At 55.1% G+C, this 14,961-nt stretch overlaps 1 protein-coding gene and 1 long non-coding RNA gene across 3 annotated transcripts; both read right to left on the bottom strand.

Moving 5' to 3' along the window:
• Nucleotides 1-20: 20 nt before the first annotated feature.
• On the bottom strand, nucleotides 21-2,054 carry LOC147341877 (uncharacterized). 2 transcript variants are annotated; one of them, XR_015157951.1, is made up of 2 exons: nucleotides 1,603-2,054; nucleotides 21-879 (listed from the first exon to the last, which is right to left on the bottom strand). It is a non-coding gene; the product is annotated as an uncharacterized LOC147341877 (long non-coding RNA). The 2 variants fall into 2 exon arrangements; XR_015157952.1 differs by having other exon boundaries at nucleotides 21-955; nucleotides 1,603-2,036.
• Nucleotides 2,055-2,684: 630 nt separating this feature from the next.
• RELA (RELA proto-oncogene, NF-kB subunit) lies at nucleotides 2,685-11,628 on the bottom strand. The gene is made up of 11 exons (XM_086384883.1): nucleotides 11,232-11,628; nucleotides 10,627-10,653; nucleotides 10,374-10,525; nucleotides 10,077-10,225; nucleotides 9,100-9,191; nucleotides 8,594-8,725; nucleotides 7,615-7,719; nucleotides 7,191-7,403; nucleotides 5,001-5,081; nucleotides 4,839-4,913; nucleotides 2,685-4,090 (listed from the first exon to the last, which is right to left on the bottom strand). The coding sequence occupies exons 1-11, from the start codon at nucleotides 11,236-11,238 to the stop codon at nucleotides 3,468-3,470; spliced, it is 1,656 nt and encodes a 551-aa protein (XP_086241009.1). The 5' UTR covers nucleotides 11,239-11,628; the 3' UTR covers nucleotides 2,685-3,467.
• Nucleotides 11,629-14,961: the final 3,333 nt, after the last annotated feature.

Raw genomic sequence — 14,961 nt, 5'->3', positions numbered from 1 at the left:
CTCTGAGGCTAGGCCATTCCTTGTTTTCTGTCCCACAAACATTTATTTGGTCTGTTGGGAAGCAAGTCGCCACACTCTGTACCGATTCTGCTTAACTGTAGGAGCCAGGCCCTTTCCCTGCAACCAAACCCAAGGGGCTGAGATCAGAGGCAGAGAGTGGACCTGCTGGGCAGGGGAGGGAAGGTGCTGGCCACGCCCCCCTTTAAAGGCCCTGACCCCGGTACAGGAAGTCCTCTCCTCTCTGCAGACACTGAGCCCCCAAGCCTGGCACTCCTGTCACCTGGCCAGATCTTGCAGGGCCCAGTTCCAGAGGTAGGAGCTTCTCTGCCTTAGCTGCCTGGGAGATGTTTCCATGTCTCCAACTCACTTTCCTCCTCACCAGCGTCTGACCCCTTGTTCCTCACCAGGCTGGGCTCTTTCCCATGAGTAGCAGGTCCATCAGCGGGTCCAAATTTGGATTGTGTCTAAACTCTGTTTTCAGGACCTGAGGCCCAGACAGGGCACTGACTTGCCCAGCATCACATGCCTTGTCCAGCCCTGCTGAGACCCAAGCCACCGACTTAGGCTTTGGCAGGATGAGCCAGGCTCTGAGAAACAGGGTCGGGATCAGGAGGAGGTAATGTGAGTTGCAGAGGTTTACTGTCCTGTTCACAAGATAGAGAAGTCAAGGGTATCCTGGGTAGGACCAGTTGGGGGCCTACTGGACTGGAATTGGCTTTTGCAGGGACCCAGGGTAGAGGAGGATGGAGCTGAATCAGAAAGGGCTGTGAATGGGGGCACTGGGGTTCCCAGCACTGGGTCCCAGCTCTCACCTGGTGGACTGTAGTGAGGATCCCTCACAGCAGGGTGGAAGGCTCTGGTTACTCTCTGGCTGTGAGTCTGCAGAAAACGGGGGTCTGGTGATGTGGTGGGTAGATGTTCAAAAGGAGGGTGATGAGATGTGGGTGTCAGAGCCCTACAGGGAAGATATGGCCAGGGAGGTGGCTGTAGTTGCAGCCCCAGTGGGCAAGGTGGTTGCTTAAACTAAGGAATGGCCGTGGGGGTGGGGATAACCGGGCACAGCTGCCAGGACCAAGTGAGGAAGTGAACTCAAGTTGCTAGGGGAGAAGGTGCAGAATCCACGGTGGTGGCCGTTTCCGACAGGAGCCCTGGAGGCTGGTAAGGCCATGACTGCGGGGAAAGGGCAGGCCAGGGATGGCTAGGGTCCCTTGGAGCACCGAGATTTTGAAAGACCTGAGGGATGTCAGGGTGAGATGTCCAGAGTGCGGGCGCACAGGAGAGAGAAGTCTGAGCTGGAGACAAGGATTTTGGACTGGTGAGCCATGGTCATGATGAGGTCACTCAGGGAGTGTGGGAAGGGCCAGGAGAGGGCTTTCGGGGGAGCGCGGGAGGTCACTTCAGGACACTGGGGAAGCCGAGAAGAGCGAGGCACAGCCTGAGGTGGAGGACCCGAACTCACTAATTCCCTCCGGGGCTCAGGTTGGCGACACTGCGGGCAGTTTCGGCCATCAGTTTACTCCGGTGAGGAGTTTTACCACCCCGCCAGGTCCTTCCCGGCGCTCGCCCTGGCCCCGCCCGCAGCGCAGCAGCTGCAAACCTCACCTCCGCACGCACTCCGGCCGGGGTCCTGACCCGGCCACGGCTCTTGGGTCCCGCCCCTCGGGCGTTAGTACGGCTGGGCCAGGCCCCAGGGTGGCACACCTGCTTCAGACCCCGCCCCCCGACAGAAACGCCGCAGAGCAGCACGAGTCGCTAGATGCTTTCCGCAGAGCAGCACGAGTCGCTAGATGCTTTCCGGTTCCCCAACATTCCGCCGCCAGCTGGCATCTTTTCTCGTAGACGCCATCGGAACCTGCACCCTGGGCCTCCTGTGTTCCCAGGGGACTCGCTAGATTTGCAGCAACGTCTCACTGATACCTGAGTGCTCCTGCCTTCACCCTCCCGCAACCCTGCGACGCCATCGGCCTCAGGATGGGCTTTTTCCGAAGCGCACTGCCTGGCCGCCCTGTTGTAGAAAGCTATCCGTGCGCTTGCGCACTCGGGAAGGCAGGCCCTCGCTTATCTAGGGCCGGTGGCTGACTGCTTTACTGCGCGTGCGTCGGGACAAAACGGAAGGATGTCCGGCTCTAGCCCTTGGGCCATGGCTTGGTTTTTCTTCAGGACTCCTGGGCCGTGCGCGGTGGTGGAGAGGAGGCGGCTTCGGATTTAAGATTTCCTTGGTCCTCCCAGGGCAGGGTATGAAAGGACAGACCTTCACCTGGCACCTCCCTCCCCAACCACTTAAGAGATGAAATCCAAACCTCTTAGCCGAGCCTCTTCATCTTTTACAGACTGACCCATCGAATCTTTCCAACATCGTCTCTTACCCCGCTTACCTATAAATGCTGGCTAGCCCCTCTGTATAGACCTGAAGCTAGCATGGCCTTTGTGAAGCCCTTCCTGAAAATGCTCCATCCCCACAACTCCTGGGTACAACCGGGCTCTCGCTAGGCTAGGACTTCCCCTCGCCCCCACACAGCCGCCTGCTTTCATTCACTGGCTGGTAGCTACGAGTGTCCACAGGTGTCCGTGGACTGCAAGCTCCCCAGTGGCAATGTATTCTCAAACGTGTCCCTCCAACTCTGTATCACCAACATCCAGCCTGAAATGACCAGGAAAGAGTGTGCTCAAAGAAGACAAATCTCTAGCCAGCATGGCAACAAATTTATTAGTTCAGAGTAGAAAAAGCAATAGTCTATAAATGGTTTGATTCTTCAGTAAAAACTGAGCCTCTTGACTGGAGAGCAGCCAGCCTGCTCTCCCCGACTCTGAACAGCTTGCCCTACCATTAAGGCACTTGAGAAAAGGAGAACAGAGCAGTCTCAGAGAACCTCCCTGGATCCTGGAGAAGGCCAATACTGCCCCACCAGTCCCCTCCAACCACAGCCCAGCAAGGCAAGAGCTGGCAGAGACCTCCGCGGGCGGGGAAGGCCAGGCCCTCAAAGGCTGGTAGTTAGGCACAAAGAATGCCGCACCAGAGAGGGGCGCATAACGGGGATTATTTTGCCTGAAGGTATAAATGAATCTATGATTTGAGGAAGACACTTGTAATAAGGCTTTGTGGTCTCCAAGGCCATAGCTCCAGCCTACCCATCTCTCTAGGAGAGTACTAGATGCTGAAGGGTGAGGTTGGGGGACCCCAGAATTTTCTGTAGAGCCTGGAGCCGAACATCAGGATAAGGGATGGAAGAGCTCTTCCCAGCTCTCCCCTTTCCAGAGAAGTTAATGCTTCTGCTTAAGCACCTCCAAAAAGAGAGAGAGATACTGCGAATAAAAGAATAAAATGCACCCCCCCTCCCCAGGAAGACATCACCCAAGGCAGCTGGGGGCAACTGGAGCCCACCCTCTCAGAATCCATCAGTGTGTGCTTTGGGAGGGCTTCAATCCCTTGCTAACCCACTGCGCTGGGCAGGGCGGGTGTCACCCCTTTAGGAGCTGATCTGACTCAGAAGGGCTGAGAAGTCCACATCCGCGATGGAGGAGAAGTCTTCATCCCCCGAGAGGAGGCCATTGGTGAGCCCAGGGGGCCCCAGGGGAGTGGGAGCTGGGTCAGGGGGCCTTTGGGACCCTGTCACCAGGCGAGTTATAGCCTCAGGGTACTCCATCAGCATGGGCTCAGTTGTGTGGGGGCCCATGGGTACACCCTGGTTCAGCAACTGCTGAAACTCAGAGTTGTCGACAGATGCCAGGTCTGTGAACACGGCAGGGTCAGTGTTGTTGCCAAGCAGAGCCCCCAGGTCTTCATCGGTATCAAACTGCAGCTGCAGCAGGGCCTCTGTCAGTGTCCCTTCCCCCGTCTGGTTGGTCCTGGGGGCAGGCGGGGTCACAGCCTGAGCCAGGCCTGGGGCTAGGGCCTGGGCCAGGGTTGATGCCATGCCTGGGGCTGGGGCCGGGGCTGGGGCCAGGACTTGGGTCTGGGTCAGGACCGGGGTGGGGGCTGGTGCCAAGGCCGAGGTCTGGCTTGGGATCTGCCCAGAAGGAAAGACCATGGGGGAAAACTCCTCAAAGTTGATGGTGCTGAGAGATGGCGTAAAGGAATAGGGCTGGGGAGCTGGAGAAGAGAAACAGAGAGGCAGGGGTCAGAGAAAGCCTCGCCCCCCATCCTCTGTAGCCCAGCCGCTGCCTCGAGTGCTGAGGCTCAGCCCTTCCCTGTGGTGTCACCGCCGGCAACCTACTCCCTCTTCTTAGCCAATCTGGCCTCCCCTGTAGGGCCCAGTTCCAGGCTCACCTCCATGGAGCCCTGCCTGTCTACCCCGGCCCACAAAGCTCTCACAGCCTTCAGAAGAAAGGATGCTTTCAGAACGGGCACAACCTTGTGCCCGAGCAGCCAGCAGGGAGCAGTGCCTCTTCCTCCTCCTCTGAGACATAGCAGCACATGCATTACAGGTTGCTGTTTTGCTACTTCAGAGGGGACTGTTTGGTTGCCCCACTTCAATGGAGAACTGAGAGCAGAGACTGCATTTTTGAAACTTCTGCATCTCAAGGCATTCAATGTGGGTTTAACCGACACCACAGGGGTTCTCATCCCCAGGAGGGTGCTGGTTCCTGGGACACACCTCCCAAGCCTCTGATTCCCCAGGTCTGTAAGGGGCCCGGGAATCAGCATCTTCACCGCTTCCCAGCTGGCTCTGATTTTAGGCCACCAAGGCTCAGGCCCTGAGAAACAGGAGCCCAACAGAGTGCAGGTTTCAGACACCTGCTGGTGAGACTGCTCGACTCCCTCCAAGAGGTGTCGAAGCCATGGGTGGAACAGATTTGAGCCTACAGTTCCGGTGTGATGACCTAAAGGAAATCCTCACCTGGCTTGGGGATGGAGGCTGAGCCGCGGTTAGGCACAGCGATGCGCCGGGTTGGAGGCCGGGGGTCGGTGGGTCCTGTGGGGTGAAGGCTAGGTCAGTTCTTGGTGTCTAGGGTCCCCTCCCTACCCACTGCTCTCTGATTCTCCCGCTGCCCCCTCTTACCATTGAAAGGGCTCTTTTTCATGATGCTCTTGAAGGTCTCGTACGTCCTTTTGCGCTTCTCCTCAATCCGGTGACGATCGTCTGAGAAAGTAACGGAGGGAAGTGGGTCCTGCTTGTACCAGTAGGACCCCCAAAGTTCCCAAAGGACCCTCGGGAGGTAGGCGAGAGGACAAGCTTTTCCAAGACCCTTTCTCTAAATCTCAGCCAATGAGAAGAGCAGCACAACTCTGTGACACTCCACAATTAAAAGAACGCCATGACTTTTTTGAGGAGACCTCCGTTAGCTGAATCTGCCCTCCAAAGGCGACACAGGTGACCCCAAGTCAGGGGCCAGGAGCCGTCGCAGGGCCCCCCTCAGGCTTCTCTCACCTGCACCACTGACGGCCCTGCTCCTGTCCAGCCCTGACCAGGCCTGGTGCTGTGCGCTCTGCGCTCTGGGGCAGCCCGGGCACGACAGGCTGGCTTAAGACTTCAACAGACTCTTAACCTTCTGTCTGATGGTTTCCAAGTTTAGTCTGGAGCTTTCCAAACTCTCTAACTACTGTAGCACTTGGATAAGCCCAAAGCACTCAACATCAAGAGCCCAAAGCGAACCTCACCGTCTCACCTCAAACACCTGACCCTGGTTCTCTCCCCTTCGGTGTTCCCGCCCTACCTCTTTTGCCCTGTTCCCAAACCTTGGACACATCCTCAGCAGCTTCCTCTTTCTCACACCCCACCATTCACCCTCTAGACACACATTCACCAAGCACTTGCGTGCCAGGCTCCATTCGAGCCACGGGAAGTATGGCCCTGAGTAAGCAGACAAGGTTCCTCTTCGCCAAAGCTGTGACATCCAAGTGACAGAGGAGCACTGACACAAGTGACAGGAGCTCTGAGGTGGCGGCCCAGGGTGACGTAACAGCACCCAAGTAAGGTCAAGGAATCTAGTTTAGGGGTCCAGGGAAGCACTGGTGTGAGCCCACCACGTGAAGATCTGGGGGCCAAGCATTCCGAGCACAGGCAGCAGCTAGAGCACAGGTCCCCAGGAGGACACACAGGGCCTGTAGGGCTCAGGGTCTCGGAGGAGGCCAGCGGTGGGTGAGACGGTCTCGTGCGTTCCATCTGTGAGGTTCATACAGCACCCTCTCTCCCGGAACGACTGGAACATCTTCCAAAACCTCCCCACCTTGTGTCCCCCGTCTCAGATCCTCTGCCGGCTGCTTCCAGACCTGCTCACATCACTTCTCTGTTCAGAAACCTTTGGTGGCTCCCAAGGCCTTAGGATGTGACCCCAGATGAACACGAGTCCAGCCTTCAAGGTCCTTCTGCCGGGGCCTGCTCACTGCCCGACGATGTGAACTCCTGCCACAAAGCTGTCCCCAAACGTGCTGTGCCCGCTCCCTGCCCTTCCACTCCACCCGCCTAGAGAATGTGTTTCTGGGTCTTTCTCCAACCTAAATGCTACCTCCTCCATGCAGCCAGTTCCAGTTCCCACAGTATTCTGCACACACCTCGCTGCTTCGTCATTCTGTGATGTAGGCTCTGCTTTGCATGTGTCTCTTCCTCATGTGACCGAGCTCCCAAAGGGCAGGGAACGTGTCTTATCCATCTTTGGATTGAGAATACCTGGCGCAGAGCCTGGTGCCAAGTGGACACTCAGTCCTCATCTGGTGGAATGAACTGATGGCCGTTTCAGGCCTTGTTTTCCAGACTGTTAGACAGGTCCCAGGGCAGGACACACTTTCAGGCTGGATGACAGGCTTCAGATAAAGGATCATTTTGGCTGTTCCTATTTGAGCAGATGCCCGAAAGCCCTGACCACACCATGGCTGTGTGGTGGTGATAAGTACAGATACAGTGCGGCAACAGGTCCCTGGAGCCAGACGGCCTGGGTTCAAATGAGGTCTGGGTCTATAACTCACTAGCTATGTGACCTCAGGCAAGTTAGATGCTATCTCCCACCTCAAAAGGTTCATGAGAGAATAAAATCAGGTAATTCACTGATATGCCTGGAATAGGGCCACACGTCACAAGAGCTCAGTAAGTCTTGGGCATCACTATTAAATGAGGTGAGAAGACTCTGATTATTATGGAAATCTCTGCCCAACCCCAGCTTCTGACCTTCACCTACAGCTGTGGCATCCAGCCCAGCCTCACTCCCACTGGCTGGAACCCACAGCCCTACTGCTGCCCTGCCCAGCTGGGTACCTGTGTCTGGCAAGTACTGGAATTCCATGGGCTCACTGAGCTCCCGATCGGAAGGCCGCCGCAGCTGCATGGAGACGCGCACAGGGGCCTGCAGGCCGGGGTCCGCGTAGGGCGGCGTCCGGAACACGATGGCCACTTGCCGGTGCACGTCAGCTTGTGAAAAAGAGCCTCGGGCCTCCCAGCCTGGTCCCGTGAAATACACCTCGATGTCCTCTGCAGGAGACAGGGCGGCCGCATGGGTGCTCAGCTCCCCCAGCCCACCGCCCCCTGCAGTTGCTGATACGTGCCTCTAGAGATGCATGGCCCTGCTGTCCCCAAGGAGTTGGGGACAGTGCTTAAACCAGCTCCCTAATACTTAGTGTGTCTGCTTAGCCTTGCCCCTCGCCTCCTGCTCCTGGGTCCAGCCCTCGTTCTGGCTGTGTACCTTTCTGCACCTTGTCACACAGCAGGAAGATCTCATCCCCGCCGAGGCAGCTCCCAGAGTTCCGATTCACCCGGCAGATCTTGAGCTCGGCGGTGTTGGGGGCGCCTGAGGGTGTGGGAATAAGGAAGGAATCTCTAAATCACCAGCGGTCTCCCGGGCTGACCTGCAGGAAAAGAAGGCTCCTGCCCAGCCTAGGGTCAAGGTTGTCCAGAGTTTGCTGACTACACCTCTGCAGCCAAGGTTCAACCATTCCCATTGGCGCCTCACACCAACCAATTCAGCAACTCTTTATCTACCGGTACCTATTCCGTGCCCAGCTCTGCTCTAGGCCTGAAGAACATAACCACACACAAAAGGTAAACATCTCTGCCCTCACAAAGCATACAGTCCTATGAGAACCAAAGCGATCACAACTGCTGTTTCTCCACCTGACCCAAGCAGTATTCAAGACCCATTCATACCCGCCTTGGCAATGAATCCTTCCCTCCTGAGCCCCCCACCCCCCCACACACTGGTTCATCCTGGTTTTCCGGCCTTGGGGCTCCAAAGCCTTTTTATTTTCACGTATCCTACTGGCTACTTTAAAACTGCAGTTGACCAATGTCAGCCCAATCCATCTGTAAACTTCCTGTGAGCTTTCCTCATTGACTTCTTAGTTTCTAACATTATCTTGTTCCTGGAAGTTCATTTCCTGGAGTCATCAGTACAGTTCTGGGCACACCAACCTCTCGTCATGGGCTGGAAATGCCTGTCTCCCATCTGACTCCCTGCCAGCCTGGACGCTGCACCTCAAGGGCAGCTCTGCGTCTCCTTTGCCTCGTCTTTTTGGGCAGCACAGCGCTGGGCACAGAGGGGATAACTGATGTGCTGGATGACTGGATGAAGTCAGAGCGACTCTTGGAGGTCACGCCTCCCCACCTCTCCCTTCCTCCTCACAGGCCCACCCCTCTCCCCCTCCTGCGGCTCCCTGACCACTCACGGTTGTCAAAGATGGGGTGAGAGAGGACAGGCGCCAGGCGGAGGGGCCTGCCTGCCGGGTCCCGCACTGTCACCTGGAAGCAGAGCCGGACGGCATTCAGGTCGTAGTCCCCGCGCTGCTCTTCTATGGGAACTGTCAGAAAAATCGATGGTCAGGAGAGCCGGGGCCGGGGCCGGGGATGGAGCTGGGGTGGAGCGGGGTGTGCGGGTAGCTCTGGGCTGGGAGGGCTGTTGGAAGGTGTGTGAAATAGCAGGAGTCCTAGAGGAGGGCGGTGGGAAGGTTCTACACCCATCACTGACTCCACCTGTGACCCTGGATGTCCTGTCCCCTACGTCCCCGCTCTCTGTCTGTTTCTCCAATGGTAAAATGTACTGAACGGGTGTATGTACTGAACGGGCACCGCGTCTTGGCCGGTGAGGGACACGTGAGGGGAAGGTGGCCTCAGAAGCGTACAGCAGCTGGAGGTGCTCCAGGCAGGCCCAGGCCTCCGCCGTCGCCGCCCTCACCTTGGAAGGGGTTGTTGTTGGTCTGGATGCGCTGGCTGATGGCCTGCTCCAGGTCCCGCTTCTTTACACACTGGATCCCCAGGTTCTGAAAGCTGAGGCCCCCCAGGCATAAGCTCCACTGTCTCCAGCAGAGCCTGGGCCCTCCTGCCTTGCCCATTCTGCCCCTTATCCCCCACCCACTCACCAGGTGATCATTCCATTCTTAACCCCCTTGAATGCCACCCCACCCAACTGTGCCACGGTGAAAGCCACTCCTTACTTTGGCTGACAAGGCCCTGTGCCCTGCCACCTGGCCCCAGCCACAGTCCCTGCCAGCTCCGTACCCTCTGCCCCAGGGCTTTCTTTTACCCCCTCCAAAGACATGATACTCGTTCGTATTTCAAAGCCTTTTGCACCTGTTCATTCTGCTGGGCATGTCCCTTCTGTGCTTCTCTACTTTCTCACATTTAGGTCTTACTTTCAAGAAGCCTTTCTGACCTCCCAGTGCAAAGGAATGGGACCAGCTCCTTCACCTCCCCCACCTCAGGCTATTCTTCCAATCTGTTACTGCTTCATTTTCATCACTGAAATGATGACTTTCTAACAGTATCTTGTTCAGTTACTTGTACATTTATTTACGGTCTGCCTCTGTCAACCAGTACATAAGCTTCAGGGAAGACCGTTGGTTCAATGGCTTTCATTCTGACTAGAAGAGATGTGACACTCCAGCCACAGGAGTCAGGGGTTCAGAGGTGATTAGGGACCCACACCTTTGCCACAGAGCTCACATGGAGCTCCTCCTATCCACTAGAGAGAGGAGACACACAATTTCAAAACAAAAGAATCAGCTTTCAAAGCTGGAGAGGGAGCAAGCAGTGAGGAATTCTGCCCTCTGTCCAGAAACGATTAACATTGTAACAGCAATATAACTGCCTGCTTTTCCGATTCCCATCTCATCACCACCTTCCACCACCCCCTGCCACCCCTAAGAAGCTCACCTGTGGATGCAGCGGTCCGGGCAGAGCTCAGCCTCATAGAAGCCATCCCGGCAGTCTTTCCCCACTAGCTCGTGGGGGTGAGGCCGGTGAGGGGGGTCCTTGGTGACCAGGGAGATGCGGACTGTCCCTGGCCCCGTGTAGCCATTGATCTGTCCAAAGTACAGAGAGCACCCTAGAGGGCTGGAATTCCAGACCCAACTCCCAGACACAGATTTCAGGATGGGGGGGTGGGGTGGGGGCTGAAAGCAAGTCCCAGCCTTATTGACTCTGGGTCCCCCGCCCTGGGGCTCTGCTGACCTTGATAGTGGGGTGGGTCTTGGTGGTGTCCGTGCTCCTCTCTCCAGGGATGCTGCCAGCTGAGCGGCCCTCACACTTGTAGCGGAAGCGCATGCCCCGCTGCTTGGGCTGCTCGATGATCTCCACATAGGGGCCAGAGGCCTGCGCCGGCTCTGCAGGGGACATGCGGGCCAGGCCCATCAGCCGGCTGACCCCATCGCTCCTGACCCTGGGGAGCTCCTCCCGACCCACTGAGAAAGGATGGTCCACTTACCTGCAGGGAAGATGAGGGGGAAGAGGTCTGAAAGGAGAGGGAGACAAGGGTCAGCAGGAGCCCACATCCTGTCCTCATCAGGGAAGGCCCGCTTCCCTGAGGTGAGAGGGAGCCAGGCTCCTTCTCTGGGACAGTCAGGGCCTGCTACCTGGAACCTTCAGGGAAACTAGGGGCGTGGGTAATGGAGCCAGAAGCACCCTTTTCCTGAGGGAAACCAGGGATGGCCGCCTCCCTCCACCAGGGGAAACTGAGTCACGGCCTTTTCTGTTTTAAGTTACACTAAGGGAGGGCACCCCCACTATCCCTAGAGGAAACTGAGTCAGATACATTCTCCTCTAACAAGGAAACTAAGTTGGAACTGCCCAAGCCCCCCCACCCCGGGTCCCGGGGGGAAACTGAGTCAACGCTCCCTCCAACAACCCACACCCAGGGGGAAACTGAGTCAGACCCCCCGATGCCCGCCCCGCCCCGCGCCACCATCCGGCCGGCCGCTCCCTGCGCAGCGCCCATCGGCGTACGAAGGGTCAGAAGGGGGAGAGGGGCCTCCCGCCGCGGTCCCCGCGGCCCCAGCGCCGCCATCCCGCGGGGTCAGGGGGCGCCCTCACCGTCCATGGCCGGGGTCCCGGGGGCGGGGCCGGGGTCGCAGCTGGGCCCGCGGCGCGCGCTACTGTCGAGCCATTCGCCAGAGGCGGAAATGCGCCGCGCGCGCCCGCCGCCGCGTCACTGCCGGGAATCCGACCGCGCCTGCGCAATGCGTCTCCGTCGCCCTCGTCTGCGCCGCGGGTGCCGCCGCCACTTGGAGAGATTCAGGGGCGAACGCGCGCCGCGCGGAGGACAGACAGGCCGCGTGCAGGGTGGACAGCCTGCTTGCGCCGCCGCTGCCGGCGACCCGGAGCTAGTGCGCGCCACGCCGGGCACCGACAGGCAGCTCGCCTGGAGGCCGCTCCGGGGGCTGGCGGGGCAGCTCGGCTCGCTCCCGAGTCTGGGCCCCGCCTGGAGGGCGGGGCCTGCGATTACTCACTATGTTTTTAGGGGATTTCGGGGGCCTCCTCCCGCCGATCGGAGGAGTTTGGTGATGTCACCCCGAGCCGGTCTGGAGCCAAGCTAGGGCTGCCGGGCTTTGACCGCCCGCCCCGCGCAGGGAAAGGCTCCGGCCTGCTTCGCCCGCAAAGGCCAGGTGGCTCAACTCTTCACGGTTTCCTAGTCAATAAAAGTGCTTCTTGATGCTTATTGCCGCATAAGCACTTTTTAATTTCCAGTCCACCCCAGTCTGGATGCAACGAGGAAAAAGAGAAGCGGCCTGGACCTCCCCACCTGGCAGTACTCGGATCGTGGCCTTCGCGGAGCCTGCTGCACGTTAGCGTGATCAGAGGCTCCGCGCCGCGTCCGCTCGCGCAGTACCCGCAGGCTCGTCGGTTTAAGATCATCCACACTGCCGACCCTCGGGGGCAGTGGGTGGACAGGGGTAGTCACCCAGGGGTAAATCTCTGGAGCTCGTCTCTGCAGCCTGACACCTCTGTTCCGTTTGAACTCCCTTACCCGCCCCTCCTCCCAGGGCTTCCTGCTGGGGTCCAAGAGTTTCTCAAAGCATTTCCACTAATTAACCGTCTCTGTGACTCCTCGCCGAGGGTACCGTCCCCCAAGGTTTAACCCCATACAAGCACGTACGAGCGGGTTGGGGGTCGGGCTGGAGCACACACCGCCCCCGGGAGGATTTTTCATCCCACAGTGAGGATGCTCCAAGGCTGGCGGCAGTCTTCCCCAGATGCAGGAAGGCTTTTTATTTTCTCTAAGTTCGTTCTAAATTAGGGAATCGTGTGGGAATTGGAAAAGATTGGAAATTCTGACTTGCTTTCCCAGGCTCAAAAAAAACAGGAAGAGAAAAGTGAAAACAGTTAACCACCCCTCCCACTCATTTCGGTTTCATGTGGCTGCCCCGGATTAGAAAAGGCACCTTACTCTTTCTGAGGAGGCAGTCGTCAGGAAGAAAGAGTGGATTAATTATAATCTTCGATTAATGACACAATCATCATTGAGGCTAGCATGGTCCTCCTTTTAAAATTTAGATATGTATACCTTTCAGATTAATACGAGTTCCACTGCACCCACTGCAAAACTCAAGAGGCTGGATGGAAAAGCTTCAGAACTTATATCTACCCACCTGCTCCTCACCTGTTCATCTTCTCCTTATCCCAGTGTCTAGGGTGCCATCATCCACAATTCTGTATTTGTTGTTCCTTTGATTTTTCTAAATAAAATTTAAAGAAAAAAAATTATATATACATGATGTTTGTTTTTGCTTAGTTTTGAACTGTAAGAGAGATGGTATTATTTGTTGTCCTTTGTTATTTACATTTTTCACTCAACACATTACTAATATTCATCTGTTTCCTAGTTCATTCAATTTTTTACTACTGTGTACTATTCTACAAACATATCACAGTTTTTCATTTATTCCTCCTGAGGGTGGCCATTTGGGTTTCCAGTTTATTGCTATTATAAACAATGTTGTTCAGAACATTCCTGTGAATGTCTCCTGTTACATATATCCAGAATTTTTCTTGGGTATATATCTAAATGTGATTATTAGGGTATAGAATTTCTGTTTATCAGTTTTCAAAATAACGCCTTGGTTCTTTAACATCCTCCAAAGTTAATTAATAAGCATTTAAAAAATATCTTAACGAATGCATGGATTTAAACGTTTTTCATGTGTTTTAGGGATTCCACGTGTTGCAGTGGTAAAGAATCTGCCTGCCAATGTAGGAAATGCAAGTTCGATCCCTGGGTCGGGAAGATCTCCTGGAGGAGGAAATGGCAGCCCACTCCGGTATTCTTGCCTGGAAAATTTCACGGACAGAGAAACCTGGCAGGTTATGGTCCATAGGACAGGCAAAGAGTCAGACACAACTGAGCACGCGTGAGGTGCTTTATTCCATTACAATTATTACTGAAGTTCAAATTGTTCCATCATTGGCCACAATATATAAATAACTCTTAAAACTCAATAACCAAAAAAGCAAACAACCCAATTTATTATTTTTTTATAATTTTATTTATTTTGGGCTGTGCCGGGTCTTCGTTGCTACAGTGGCTTTTCTCCAGTTTCAGAGAGCGGGGCTACTCTCCAGTTGTGGTGCACGGGATTCGCATTGTGGTGGCTCCTCTTTTTGCAGAGCACAGGCTCAAGAATTGTGGCACACGCGCCTAGTTGCTCCAAGGCATGTGGGATCCTCCCGGATCAGGAATTGAACCAGTGTCTCCTGCAGTAGCAGGCAGATTCCTTTACCACTGAGCTACCAGGAAAGCCCCAAACAACCCAATTTAAAAAATGGACAATGAACTTGAATAGACATTTCTTCAAAGAAGATAAAAAGTGACTAATAAGCACATGAGAAGATGCTCAACCTAATAGCTATCAGGGAAATGCAACTGAAAGTTACAATGAAATACCACTTCATACTCACTCAGTTCAGTTCAGTTCAGTCACTCAGTCGTGTCCGACTCTTTGCGACCCCATGAATCGCAGCATGCCAGGCCTCCCTGTCCATCACCAACTCCTGGAGTTCACTCAGACTCCTGTCCATCGAGTCGATGATGCCATCCAGCCATCTTATCATCCTCTGTTGTTCCCTTCTCCTCCTGACCCCAATCCCTCCCAGCATGAGAGTCTTTTCCAGTGAGTCAACCCTTCGCATCAGGTGGCCAAAGTATTGGAGTTTCAGCTTCAGCATCAGTCCTTCCAATGAACACCCAGGACTGATCTCCTTTACAATGGACTGGTTGGATCTCCTTGCAGTCCAAGGGACTCTCAAGAGTCTTCTCCAACACCACAGTTCAAAAGCATCAATTCTTCGGCGCTCAGCTTTCTTCATAGTCCAACTCTCATATCCATACATGACCACTGGAAAAACCATAGCCTTGACTAGATGGACCTTTGTTGGCAAAGTAATGTCTCTGCTTTTGAATATGCTGTCTAAGTTGGCCATAACTTTCCTTCCAAGGAGTAAGCATCTTTTAATTTCATGGCTCATTAGGATGGCTGTTAGCAGAAAAACAAAACTACAAGTGTGGCTGAGAATGTGGAGAAATTGGATTCTTTGTACATCATTGATAAGAGTGTAAAATGGTACAGGTGCTGTGGAAAATAGAAAACAGTATTTATCAAGAAATTAAACAGAATTACTATATGATCCAGCAATTCCACCTCTGGGTATAACACAAAACAACTAAAAGGAGGAACTCAATCAGGTATTTGTAAACCAGTGCTCATAGCAGCATTATTTACAATAGCCAAAAGGCAGAAGCAACCCAATTGTGAATGGACAGATACAC

Source organism: Bos grunniens, chromosome 29, assembly GCF_055505025.1.
Source record: "Bos grunniens cultivar Pamir isolate PY7600 chromosome 29, Bosgru_T2T1.0, whole genome shotgun sequence".
Classification (NCBI taxonomy): domain Eukaryota; kingdom Metazoa; phylum Chordata; class Mammalia; order Artiodactyla; family Bovidae; genus Bos; species Bos grunniens.
The sequence above is the reverse complement of the archived record's forward strand: the minus strand, read 5'-3'. Positions and strand labels throughout refer to the sequence as shown.